The 14579-nt window shown below is 42.2% G+C and overlaps 1 protein-coding gene across 1 annotated transcript; it reads left to right on the top strand.

Annotated features, from left to right (window-relative positions):
- Window positions 1–3697: 3697 nt before the first annotated feature.
- On the top strand, window positions 3698–4372 carry LOC143585188 (uncharacterized). Its single transcript, XM_077067032.1, has one exon. It carries the CDS (start codon window positions 3698–3700, stop codon window positions 4370–4372), a length of 675 nt encoding a protein of 224 aa, XP_076923147.1.
- The last annotated feature ends 10207 nt before the right edge of the window (window positions 4373–14579 follow it).

The raw sequence follows: 14579 nt of genomic DNA, 5'->3' as shown, positions 1-14579 counted from the left end.
GTGTACTGGGTTAACAGTGTCCCAGACAGAGGTTTCGCTTGTGGGCTCAGCATAATTACATCGTGTTTCTGGGTTAACATTGCCCCCGGAAAGGGTACAGTACTGGGTTAACAGTGTCCCCAGATAATATTATATTATGATATTGATTTATCAAGGTTTACTCAAATTGTGAAACACACCAACTATTCGTAGTTGACCCGTTTTCTCACATGCTTTTCAGGTACAACTAAGATAAAGTGATTGCTTACGTGCTAAGTGCTTGGTGTGTGTAAGATTTGCGTGCGGGATGTTAGGATACATTATATCAAATAGAGTTATGTATCGTATTGTATGATGTGTGTATCACCTAGACGGTAATGAAACACGAGATTATGTAATTTTGAAGTATATTAATGCATTCAGTTTTCTTTATAAACAATGTGGTTGATATCAGAGGTGTCTGTTGCATCCCGTTTACGTTTCCGCTGCGGTTGCGGGGTGTTACAGTATATATATATATATATATATATATATAATTCGGTATTTATATTTTAAAGTTAAACCTTATAAATATCGTTTACAAATCAAACATAATTTTTTGTTTTTTTTCTTTTCTTTTTAATAATTGAACTAATAAAACCTTAGCTACACTTTTATCAAATATTCTATAAAATATAATAATCCCTTTAACGATCCCTAAATCCGTTATAAAACCCATCACATCAGGTTTCATGTTTTTCCTTTATTTTACCTCGTTAGGGTGATTAAGTTGTGTATACTTTAATAACTAGGACAAATTATCGGGACTTCTCACGGAACCATCTAGTTGCTTTAACCATTACCATCTCCTCATTACTGTATTCCTTATTCCAAATGAGTTATTCATAACCCCATTTTAACACTCTTAATATTTTTGGGGTGTAGCATGTCATAAGTTTTATCTTATCTCGTTAGTTATGTGTTTATTTATAAACCGATTCATAATTAGCGTACATGTTAATATCATTCTTGCATATTGTTTATGATTATACGTGAACTTGTTTGCAACGTGTTTACTATTCTTATGGTGGAATTTACGCAAACGCATACACATAGTGGGAGGATCTGACGGGACGTACCTGCACCGTCCAAAGTTACGACTTCGGTTGTTCGTAAGGTGGTTCTCATTCCCCTATTACTACGGCCTCGGCTAATGGGACGGGAGGACGACATTAATTGATTTAAAATACTTTACGCTTGGATATTTATTGCATTACGAAAGTTGAATCGCGCCTTTTATATATATATATGTATACGCGAAAACTTATGAAAACTCACCAACTTAATTGTTGACAAATATATTATTTTCAACGTGATACAGGTTGAAACCGATGGCGTGCTAAAGATGAAGATCATTAGTATTCCTTAGGTTATTTGAGTAAAGAACTTATTTATTGTTTTGATGAAGTGTTTTCATGTTATTTTATTTATGAATAACTGTGTACTGTTTACGTTACAAAATGAAATAAATATAATTATTGCCGCTTTAATAGTGTTATGAGCTATGAGTAATTTGTACGTTACACCCATGGTTATTCCGCTTAAATCCGGGATGTTACAGATTGGTATGAGAGTCGTAACTATAAGATAGGTTGTTAGACGAATCGGCCTAGTATAGTTATAGTTTATTTTTGGGCCTCGAATTGCATGTATAACCTATGTGCTACATGCCCGCAATTTTATTAAAAGTTCATTCATACGCTCCAATGTATTATGTTTTATAACTTCATCTGTACACATATTCACACACAAACTCCAAGTCTTATGCCTAAAAAATTTATTTTATTCCTATTTATTTATCTATTTTATTAAAAAAACGATTTTCAATCCTCTTATAGATGGTTCTACGTGACGGGTATGTCGTAACTAGAAGGGTGACACACTTGTTTTTTGAACCCTTGACACCAAGGTTTTTTTAAACCTAAGGATAAGCAATGAGCATAAATCCCAATCAGACGCGGTACCCAGTTGCTTAGCTGGAGGGTTCGAAAAGGGTGCCGGAACTTATTAGGCAAATCATACCACACTGAACATCATATGAACCATAGGTTTAAGTTTACAAACGTGGCCATTTTCCTTTTTGAATAGAAAATGTTTTCACTCCTTCTCTTAAATTGCATACAAGGCATGATGGAAAAGAAATATCCTAATTTCAAGATAATTTTCACGTGATTTTAGTACTATAATTTTTGTTATTTTTTTATTTATTCAAAAGGTTTATGTATTCCACTTCTCTAAATCGTCACTCGATAACTCACGCGCGTAGTACTCTCTTTTCAGCATGTCTTCTCGTTTCCCTCATCGTTCCGCAAGAAACTCCAACCGCAAGATGACAGCCCAGATCACTAGGCAACTGGCTGCTGTGCTTCCGTAAATGGTTGCTCAAATGCACCAAATCATTGCTTCCAATTCGAACTCAGCAACTTCGGGTTCGAATTCCAACTCTTGTCGATTCAAGACCTTCACCGATACGAATCCTCTTAAGCCACTTCGGGCTCTGAAGGTGCCACTGCCCTACTGGAACAGTACCAAAGTATGGAGAGTACTTTCCTTCATATCAAATGTCCCGAGGACAAGAAGACACTCTTTACTTCAAGTGTCTTCGGAAAAAGAGCCTTAACTTGATGGGTGCAAGAAAAATCCACTCGTGGTGCTGAAGTAGCCAAGGCCTTGCCATGGGAGGAACTTAAGGAAATGATGACCGAAGATTTTTGTCCGCCCAATGAACTCATGAATATTGAGTTGAAATTTTGGAATCTTAAGCAAGAGGGCGGTGATAACGTTACTTACACTGCTCGCTCCAAAGAGCTTAGCATATTGGTGCCACATCTTGTCACTCCTCTCTCTCGTGGGATTAGCATGTATGTCCGAGCTTACCAAGACAAATCCAAGACTCGGTTTAAAGAAGTGCTCCCAAAACTCTTCGCGACGCGGTTGTCCTTGATGCATCCTTGTCTGATAACCACGTTAAGGCGTGAACCCTCAAAGGCAGCAAGAAGACTGTTGAGAAAACTGAGGTTGAACCTTCCAAAGAGGTCAAGGCCGAAGCCATACCCAAACCAAACCGCAACAACAACGACAACCATTCCAAGAAACGAAAGCAAAACTATGCCTTAATCCAATAAAACCCACCTCAACCTCAATACCCACAAACACAAACCCAAAACCTTCAAGCTCCACCCATAAAGAAACCTTACCACGGACCTCACCCATTTTGCCAAATTTGCCAACGACACCATCAACTCGGCATCCCTTGCAGACAATGCACCCATTGTGGCCGTTTCGGACACCTGCTAAGTGCATGTTTCGAACTCATGTGTACCCAACCAACCCTCACTAAACCACCCCACAATCCCCACGCTTTCAACCAAACCGTGTTTTAACTCATGCTCAAGCCTACCCCACCTCTCGAGCGTGTTTCAATTATGGAGCTCCTAGTCATTTCCGCAACGTGTGTCCCCGACTCGCATATCAAGTCTAGATGGTTGCTCCGCCTGTGTACCCTGCTCAAGCCTATCAAGTTCAGGCCTTCCAACCAGTTCCGCAACTAATGGCCAACAAAGTTGTTCAACTGGTTCAAGCAATTCAATCCTCGACTTCTTAAGCTACACCAGTCGTCCCCAATGCTCGTGGGAGGAAATTCATGATCAATGCAAATCATGCCTAGCATAGCAACGATATGGTGAACGGTACGTTCTTGTTAAATAGTGTGTATGCATCCATTTTAATCGATACCGGTGCCGATATGAGTTTTATGTCTTTTGATTTGTATCCTATGCATTCGTCGTCTCATTCTAAACTCGAAAGGTCCTTTACGGTTGAAGTGACGAATGGTAAAATTATCTTGATTGACTCGGTTATTCGTGGTTGTACTATAAATCTCAACGACTATGATTTCTCTATCGACCTCATTCCTATGCAAGTCGGATTTTTTGATATCATAGTAGGCATGGATTGGTTAGCTCAACACAGTGCCAAAGTCGTGTGCTTTGAGAAGTATATTCGAATTCCATTAGACGACGATCGAATTTTGCGTATTTTCGGTGAAAAGCCTTCCAAGGGGCTTAAGCTTATGTCGTGTACCCAAGCTCAAAAATACTTACGTAAAAAGTATGTGTCTTTTCTTGCCAACGTCTTGGAAAAGAAACAAGAAAAGAAGATAATAATAGACATTTCGGTAGTTCGTGATTTTCCCAAAGTTTTCCCTGAAGATGTTTCTGTTTTACCTCCTACTCGTGAAGTGGAGTTTCGTATTGATCTTGTGCCTGGTACGAAACCCCGTCACCAAAGCTCCTTATCGTCTCGCACCTTCGGAAACGCAAGAGCTAGCGAGCTAACTCCAAGAACTCTCTAGCAAAGGTTTCATCCGCCCAAGTTCGTTGCCTTGGGGTGCACCTGTTCTTTTTGTTAAAAAGAAAGACTGTTCCTTTCGAATGTGTATCGATTTTCGTGAATTCAATAAACTCACGATTAGGAACCGTTACCCTTTGCCTAGAATTGATGACCTTTTCAATCAACTTCAAGGCACGTCTTGCTTTTCAAAAATCGACCTTTGTTCGGGTTATCACCAATTGTGCGTTCATGAGGATGATATACCCAAAACCGCTTTCCGAACTCATTACCGTCATTACGAATTTATGGTTATGCCTTTCGGCATGAACAATGCACCTGCGGTGTTTATGGACCTCATGAATCGCGTGCGCAAGCCTTATATTGATATGTTTGTGAACGTGTTTTATTGAAGACATTCTCATTTACTCGAAATCTAAAGTTGAGCATGAAAAACATTTGCATGATGTCCTCTTGTTGTTGAAGAAAGAACAACTTTTTGCCAAGTTTTTCAAATTTGAGTTTTGGTTAAACGAAGTTCAATTCGTTGGCCATATCGTTAATGAAAAATGCATTCATGTTGATCCCGTTAAAATCGAAGTCATTAAAAATTGGAAGACCCCGACTTCACTTACGGAAGTTCGATCCTTTCTTGGTCTCGCTGGTTATTACCGTTGTTGGGACTTGTATTTTAGACCAATGCATCGAATTTATATGTGGGTGAAAAATATATTATTTGGTCTCAACCAAGGGTGGATGGCTTGAAGACCAAGTCATGCTAGACTAGTATAAATATATGTTTTTATTTATTTGTCTAGTATGAGTGATTGTATTGTGTATGTGTGAGATTTAGGGTTTTATCCCCATGAGAGAGTCTCCGCCTCCAAGATGAGCTCTCCTACTGGCGGCAAATATTTCTTAATCGATTGTATGTATGAATGTATGTATGAGAATTTTGAGGTACATTGTGACGCATCGATACAAGGTCTCGGTTGTGTGCTGATGCAACTCGAGAAGGTTATAGCCTATGCCTCTCGACAACTACGGGTTCACGAGAAGAACTACACGACCCATGATATGGAGGCATTACTTGTACGGTACCAAGTTTACCATTTACACCGACCACAAGAGTCTCCAACATATCTACGATCAGAAGGAGCTAAACATGCGACAGCGTCGTTGGGTCGAGCTGCTTAAGGATTATGATTGTGCCATCAAGTACCACCCTGGCAAGGCCAATGTAGTGGCCGACGCTCTCAGCAGAAAAGAAACAGATAAACCCAGGCGAGTGTAAGCATTGCATCTCACCCGATCAAATTCGCGAGGCGCAACTCGAAGCTTTGAAAGATGATAATCTTCCATCAGAACTCATGTGGGGCATGAACAAGCAACTTGAAACCAAATCGGACGGGGTCCGATATATTGAGAACCTGATTTGGGTTCCACGATACGGAGAGTTGAGAACTCTAGTGATGGACGAAGCTCACAAGTCCCGATATTCTATCCACCCTGGCTCAGATAAAATGTACCATGACTTAAAGGCACTTTACTGGTGGCCGAACATGAAAGCCGACATTGCCACCTACTTGAGCAAATGCTTGACTTGTGCCAGAGTCAAAATAGAATACCAGAAACCATCTGGCCTGCTACAGCAACCGGAACTTCCAATGTGGAAATGGGAACACATTTCAATGGATTTTATCACAGGATTACCTAAAACACCGACGGGACGCGATACCATCTGGGTGATCGTTGACCGGTTGACTAAGTCGGAACACTTCTTAGCGATTAAGGAATCGGACAAAATGGAAAGACTGACTCGCGTCTACATGAAAGAAGTGGTGTCTAGACACGGAGTGCCTGTCTCAATTATTTCTGATCGAGATTCCCGTTTCACTTCGCACTTTTGGAAGTCACTGCAAAGCGCACTAGGCACCCGTCTTGATATGAGCACAGCATACCGTCCTCAGACGGATGGGCAAAGTGAACGAACTATTCAGACCTTAGAGGACATGTTGCGTGCATGTGTGTTGGATTTCGGAAAAAGCTGGGAACCTCACTTACCTTTGGTAGAGTTTTCGTATAATAACAGCTACCACGCAAGTATTAAAGCAGCGCCGTTTGAAGCGCTGTACGGACGGAAGTGTCGATCACCTCTCTGCTGGGCAGAGGTGGGTGACAGCCAAATCACTGGTCCAGAACTGGTACTCGAAACCTCGGAAAAGATTGTTCAAATCCGAAACCGCATGGCAGCAGCACGAGATCGTCAAAAGAGTTACGCCGACAAGCGCTGAAAGCCTCTCGAATTTCAAGTGAACGATCAAGTGTTACTCAAAGTCTCACCTTGGAAAGGTGTGGTTCGCTTTGGGAAGCGAAACAAACTCAACCCACGATACGTTGGTCCTTACCGGATAACTGAACGCATTGGTCCGGTGGCGTACCGACTGGACCTACCAACGGAACTCAGTGGCGTACACAATGTATTCCACGTATCCAATTTGAAGAAATGCCTATCTGATGAAACCCAAGTAGTCCCTTTGGACGAACTGCAAGTTGATGAACAGCTACGCTTCATTGAAGAACCAGTTGAAGTTTTGGATCGGGAAACCAAAACACTCAAGCACAGCAAAATTCCAATCGTTAAGGTCCGTTGGAACTCAAGACGTGGACCGGAGTTCACGTGGGAACGTGAGGATCAAATGATGAAAAAGTATCCTCACCTTTTTGAAGGGCTGACCAAACACAGAAAACCGCGAAACCCGACAAACAGTCAGAAATCACCGGAGGTATGAATTAAATTTCGGGACGAAATTTCTTTCTACTAGGGGATGATATGAAAAACTGAAAATTTTTTCTAACTTTTCAGACATTCATCACGACTTGACTCAAATTTTCGGGACGAAAATTCTTTAACATGGGAATGATGTGACAATCGTCAATTTCAGGTTAACTCCGTTAACTCAACTCCGTCAATTCAAACTTAAGATCATTGAATCTATAACGAACACCTCATTACATTTAAACTAGGGTTTAAATGACGCTTAACACTTACTACATGTGTAGTCATTCGGGAATTGCACCGAAACGCAAACGAGTTGACGCAAACAATTGGTGAATAAACGAAAAACGTCAAAACAATAATTATGTGATAATTATGTGTTAGACTTATGTGTTATGTGATAACATTCTTATAAACATTAACTTAATGTGCTAGAACTAGTTAATTAAGCTAGAAAAGTAACATTTGGAAGTTAAGGGACCAAAGTGTATTATATTATTATTATTAATATTAACCTAAACCCTAACCTCCTTCTCTCCCTCCCCAAAACCGACGGCAGCTACCCCCCCCCCCCTCTCTTCACGATCGGCTCACACACACACACATATTGCTTGGTTTTTGATCTTGGGTTTCACAATTGAAGCATCCTACACCCGATTCTATTCATCTTCTACCTTCCCCTTGCTTATTTTTTGTGCTTTGGAAGGTATAATTATAAACCCTAGAATCTGGAAATTATATACATGATGTTCATATGTCTTGTTTTGATTGAAAGATGTATTGATTGTTGAATTGATAGCTAGTATTGGTGTTATTGCATGTTAATCGTTTGTTTCTTGATTTTGAGTTCAAGTAAAACCCTAATCATGGATGTAATGTGTATTTGATGTGCATGGATAATGATTATGGAGTCTATTAGGTCATATGAACGGATTATGGTCCATAGATAGTTAATAGGTTGAGTTTTGTTGCAAACAGTTTCTGGACAGATTGTGTTGTTGATGTTCAATTGACTGTAACATGGTGTAAATGTGAAAATTGGTTGAGATTATTGATACTACTGTAAACTAGGTTGAGTCTAGTTTCTAAAGAATATAAATTTGCAATTTTTGGACGTGTAAAGGTTAACCTTTATGATTTTACAAAAACGTTGTGCAAAGCTGAGTTGTTAGACCTGCTGTTAGGTTGTTTTGTAAATGTTATATCTCATGAACTACGAGACCAATTGGGTTGGTTCCACTTCTGGAAGTTGACTTGTTGAGTTAGGAACATAACCAAAGTGGTCTTGCATTTGTTGAATTTTTAGTTTAACGGGAATTTCAAATAACATTCTGTTGCGCATGAATTTGACTGTTATGAGTTTGCTGTAACGTTTTGATCATTGTGAGAAACATATGTTGAATAAAAATAAAATAAAATATGTTCTGGAAACCTAATACATGTATGCTTTTGTGATGATTTTTGATGAGTTAATTGAGATGCTATGATCGGCGGTGTAGTATAATCTTTCAAGTAGAATTTCTGTCTCGGTGAAACTAGCTGCTGAATTTTGTGAAAATGCATGAAACATGATAATTGCTAGTTAATTGTTATGTTTTGACCAAATTGGCCCTGCGGGGAATACTTGCTAAATAATTGTGGTGTTTTGACCAAATTGCCCCTGTGGGGAATAGTTTCTAGTGATGTACATTATTAATACATGACACGTAAATAATTGTTCACACATGTATCGTATCACAAATGTACTTGTTAAGTCACACAAGATTCACAAACGAAACACGAAACGTGATATTTGCATAGGTACTACGTGCCGGGTCTAGAGACTCGTTAATAGTTCCGACACTTAGAAAATCTCTTTGTTGTTTTAGAACGCTAGAGAGAGTTTTCTGTGACGCGCATCACTTGGTGATTTATTTTGGGAATTCTTCGCAAACAGTGAGTTTCACTAACCCCTTTAAACTGTTTTCAAACGCTTTTCACTTGGGGAGATAACATACTCCGAAAACGCATTTAAGATTTTGTTAATATAGATTATATATCACTTGTAAAGACTAAATGGCAAACGCAATAACTAAAGTCCTTCATTCACATCGAACCGTTTAATATTGGATAATAGCGAGTCATTGTTGAGTAGTACTACTGGGTTTGACAAACCCCACCCAACGCTAAACTCGACTGGAGGTCGAGTGGGTGTAATCTTGGCTAAACACACACCATGGTCGGGATAGACCTGGTGGCAAGGCAAATGATAAACAGTCAGCTTCGGTGTCGAACACTTAGTAATACTTGTTTTATAGGCTAGCTACCTATAGATATATAATTGACATAACACTATCTGGTAACGCAAAACGCTAAACGCAAAACGCTGAACACAAACGCTAAACGCTTTATTTTATATAAACTTGTGAACTCACCAACCTCGTGTTGACACTTTTAGTATGTTATTCTCAGGTAGCCGAGGCGGGCGCGCGGTATAGGATCATGCATGGTTTTTGAACATTCTGATATGCAAACATGTTTTTAACTATTATTACTTGGGTTTTAAGTTGTCCTGCGTGACGCAACTTTTGTCTTTTGGTTTTTACGCTTCCGCACTTATTTTCATTTAAACGTTTTATGGTTTGATTATAACTAATGATTCCGATCCTGTTAGTTCACACCCTCGGACGGTAAAACTCCGTTAGTGGATTTTGAGGGTGTGACAGATTGGTATCAGAGCCATTGGTTATAGCGAACTAGAAATTGCATGCATACTAGACTATAACGGCGACGACCCATTAGTTATAATGATACGCACTGCATAGATTTGTGTAGTCTTTGTTATCTTATCTCTTTACCCCTTTTCACTCATACGCGCGCATACACAGCTTACCTGTAGGGATGTCGACGCCATCATCATCATCATCATCATCATATCAGATGACTCTTGCGCATGGGAAGGAACCGCAATTACCTACCTCATCGCCACCCCGAGTAGTCCCGGAACTCGAAGCTCCTGCAACGAAGAGGTACCGCTTATCCGGAGGCATGTACGAAAACGAAGTTAGTTGGGATTGGTACCCTAATATGATTAGGCGTATGGTCTATCGCGAACAAGTTCCCCCGCTACCTCACCCGAACCATCCTGCTTACCCAAACACCCTACAACCCATAACCGAACCTGTAGAGCGTGTGCTTGCAGCTGTTGTTTCTTGCTTAGAGCGTGATGTTGATTACATGCGCTATACGAGAGCGAACGTTTCCGGACTTTTAAAAAGATGGAACCGAGACTAAGGAGGAAATTTCCCGCATGACAGCGGCCATGAAGGAAATGCAAGAGGCTAGTGATCAATAGATGAAGATTATGAAAGATGCAAGCCGAGATGATAGACTTGCAAGAGCAACTCCAAGTAGCAAGGACTCGAACCGAGATAGCTTTAGAGCGTTGAGATGTCTTACAAATGCAAATTGCTCAGAACGCAGCCGAACCTGAGGCAGAGCCTGAAGAGGAACCGGAGGAAATTTCCCGCCTATGGCGTGTTGCATATGAAAGAAAAATTCATGTTTAACATTTTATGCTGTGATTCTAGGAAATGGCAGGAAGAAACGCTGGACGCGGACGTGGTAACATCAACCTGACAGCAGCAGAACTCCAAACTCTGCTGAATGACCATGCGGCGGCCGCTCTAGCCGCACATGTCCAGAACCAAGCTGGAGGTCCAATAGGAACGTGTACCTTCAAGAATTTCCTTGACTGCAAGCCCAGCTCGTTTAAGGGCACCGAGGGAGCTATAGGCTTCCTGCGTTAGGCTGAGAAGGCCGAATCGGCGTTTGAAATATGTAATTGTCCCCCTACCAGTAGAGTCAAATTTGCTGCTGGAACACTTGAAGATTCTGCTCTCACTTGGTGGAATTCGAACGTACAGATTCTTGGATTGGAACTGGCTAACGCGATGAACTGGGAGGAGTTCAAGAACATGATGCGAGAAGAGTACTGCCCGAGAGAGGAGATTGCAAAGTTGGAGTCAGAGTTTTGGTCATTGAAGATGGTGGGTTCAGAAATCGAAGCCTACACTACCCGTTCTCACGAGTTAGCTGTGATGTGTCCACGGATGGTAGACCCACCGAGTAAGAGGATTGAAATGTATATTGATGGGTTAGCACCGCAAATTCAAGGCATGGTGACGTCTTCCAGACCAGCCACGATTCAACAAGTGATTCGGTTAGCTCACAAACTAACGGATCAAGCAGTGACCCAAGGTGCGCTACCACCTAGGGGTTCAACCACTAAAGCCCGTGACAACCCGAACACTGACAACAACAGCAACAACAACCCGATCAGCGGAAAGAGAAAGTTTGACAATACCAGATCCTCATCCTCGAATCCCCCACAGCAGCAACACTACCGAAAGCCCGAATTCACCCGGAGCTTCAACAATCAGGGTCACAACAGCAATAACAACGGTAGCGGGAAGGGTTCGAGGGGCTATGCTGGGAAATATCCGAAGTGCAACAGGTGCAACTATCATCATGCTGGGCCGTGTGACCGTGTCAAGTGTCAGAGATGCGGAAAGATGGGTCACCAGGCAAAGGAATGTAGAGGAGACCTTGTGGCAAAGGGTGCTCCTAAACCACCTATGACGACTAAGGGATGTTTTGACTGTGGTTAAGAGGGCCATTTTAAGAAAGACTGCCTTAAGCTGAAACAGAACGACAACAATGGAGGTAATGGAAGTGGCAGTGGTGGTGGAAACAATGGTAAAGGAAGAGCTTTTGTTATTGGGTCGGGTCAAGCCCGTAATGATCCATACGTGGTGACTGGTAAGTTCCCTGTGAACGATTGTTTTGCTTCTGTATTGTTTGACACTGGAGCTGATAGGAGTTTTGTGTCGAAAGCCTTTAGTCAACTCTTAGACCTAACTCCAACCCCGTTAGATGCTAAGTTTCCTGTTGAATTAGCTGACGGTAAGACTATAGTAACGACTCATGTACTTGCGGGATGTAAGGTAAAACTGTCAGGTCATGTTTTTGATATCGACCTTATTCCTTTTACACTTAGTAGTTTCGATGTCGTGGTCGGCATGGACTGGTTATCCGAGAACCGAGCGGAGATTATATGTCACGACAAGATAGTCCACATTACTACCCCTTCCGGCGAGATCTTTTCGATCCGAGGTGAGAGAAGCGGCATGACCACCAGCGTCATTACCCTCATGAAGGCGCAGAAGTATCTACGAAAGGGTCATCCGGAAATTCTGGCGCATATTGTTGAGAAACCCGCGGAGGAGAAGCGAATTGAAGATATACCGATTGTGTGAGATTTTCCGGAAGTTTTCCCAGAGGATTTGCCTGGACTCCCTCATATTCGTCAAGTCGAATTCCAAATCGAGTTGACACCCGGTGCAGCACCCATAGCACGAGCCCCGTATCGGCTCGCACCGGCGGAGCTTCAGGAACTGTCCACTCAGTTGCAAGATTTGTTGGATAAGGGTTTTATCCGACCTAACCCATCGCCATGGGGAGCCCCTGTCTTATTTGTCAGAAAGAAGGACGGGACTTTCCGCATGTGCATCGACTACCGGGAGTTGAACAAGGTGACGGTCAAGAACCGTTATCCTTTACCCCGAATTGATGATCTGTTTGACCAGCTCCAATGATCGAGTTACTACTCGAAGATCGATCTACGGTCTGGTTACCATCAATTAAGAGTGCGCGAGGAAGATATTCCAAAGGCGGCTTTCAGAACACGGTATGGTCACTACGAGTTTTCGGTTATGCCTTTTGGCCTAACCAACGCACCAGCCGTATTTATGGATCTCATGAATCGAGTATGCAAGGCGTACCTCGACAAGTTTGTGATTGTTTTCATTGGTGATATTCTCGTCTACTCCAAGGACGAAGCTGACCATGAAGAACACTTAAGGGTAATTCTGGAATTATTGAAGAAGGAGAAACTGTACGCTAAGCTCTCGAAATGCGAATTTTGGCTTCGCGAGGTTCACTTTTTAGGACATGTGATCAACGAGAAAGGTATCCATGTCGATCCCGGTAAGGTAGAGGCCATCAAAAACTGGGAAGCACCTAAGACTCCGACTGAGGTGCGGCAATTCCTAGGACTGGCCGGCTACTACCGGCGTTTCATCGAAGGATTTTCAAAGATTGCCCAACCCCTCACCGCTTTGACTCACAAGGGTACTAAGTACAATTGGGGAGACGCGCAAGAATCCGCTTTTCAACTATTGAAAACCAAACTCTGCAGCGCCCCTATTCTGGCCCTCCCCGAGGGAACAGAGAATTTTGAGGTACATTGTGACGCATCGATACAAGGTCTCGGTTGTGTGCTGATGCAACTCGAGAAGGTTATAGCCTATGCCTCTCGACAACTACGGGTTCACGAGAAGAACTACACGACCCATGATTTGGAACTCGGAGCTGTGGTGTTTGCCCTTAAGATATGGAGGCATTACTTGTACGGTACCAAGTTTACCATTTACACCGACCACAAGAGTCTCCAACATATCTACGATCAGAAGGAGCTAAACATGCGTCGCGGTCGAGCTACTTAAGGATTATGATTGTGCCATCAAGTACCACCCTGGCAAGGCCAATGTAGTGGCCGACGCTCTCAGCAGAAAAGAAACAGATAAACCCAGGCGAGTGTGAGCATTGCAACTCACCCGATCAAATTCGCGAGGCGCAACTCGAAGCTTTGAAAGACGATAATCTTCCATCAGAACTCATGCGGGGCGTGAACAAGCAACTTGAAACCAAATCGGACGGGGTCCGATATTTTGAGAACCGGATTTGGGTTCCACGATACGGAGAGTTGAGAACTCTAGTGATGGACGAAGCACACAAGTCCCGATATTCTATCCACCCTGGCTCAGATAAAATGTACCATGACTTAAAGGCACTTTACTGGTGGCCGAACATGAAAGCCGACATTGTCACCTACGTGAGCAAATGCTTGACTTGTGCCAGAGTCAAAATAGAATACCAGAAACCATCTGGCCTGCTACAGCAACCGGAACTTCCAATGTGGAAATGGGAACACATTTCAATGGATTTTATCACAGGATTACCTAAAACACCGACGGGACGCGATACCATCTGGGTGATCGTTGACCGGTTGACTAAGTCGGCACACTTCTTAGCGATTAAGAAATCGAACAAAATGGAAAGACTGACTCGCGTCTACATGAAAGAAGTGGTGTCTAGACACGGAGTGCCTGTCTCAATTATTTCTGATCGAGATTCCCGTTTCACTTCGCACTTTTGGAAGTCACTGCAAAGCGCACTAGGCACCCGTCTTGATATGAGCACAGCATACCGTCCTCAGACGGATGGGCAAAGTGAACGAACTATTCAGACCTTAGAGGACATGTTGCGTGCATGTGTGTTGGATTTCGGAAAAAGCTGGGAACCTCACTTACCTTTGGTAGAGTTTTCGTATAATAACAGCTACCACGCAAGT

Source organism: Bidens hawaiensis, unplaced genomic scaffold (assembly GCF_021521415.1).
Source record: "Bidens hawaiensis isolate Kalapana, Puna unplaced genomic scaffold, B.hawaiensis_p1.1 tig00033618_1, whole genome shotgun sequence".
NCBI lineage: Eukaryota > Viridiplantae > Streptophyta > Magnoliopsida > Asterales > Asteraceae > Bidens > Bidens hawaiensis.
The sequence above is the reverse complement of the archived record's forward strand: the minus strand, read 5'-3'. Positions and strand labels throughout refer to the sequence as shown.

What these genes read in the sequence shown, in the direction of transcription:
- LOC143585188 (XM_077067032.1), top strand. Translation starts at nt 3,698, where the DNA reads ATGGTGAACGGTACGTTCTTGTTAAATAGTGTGTATGCATCCATTTTA.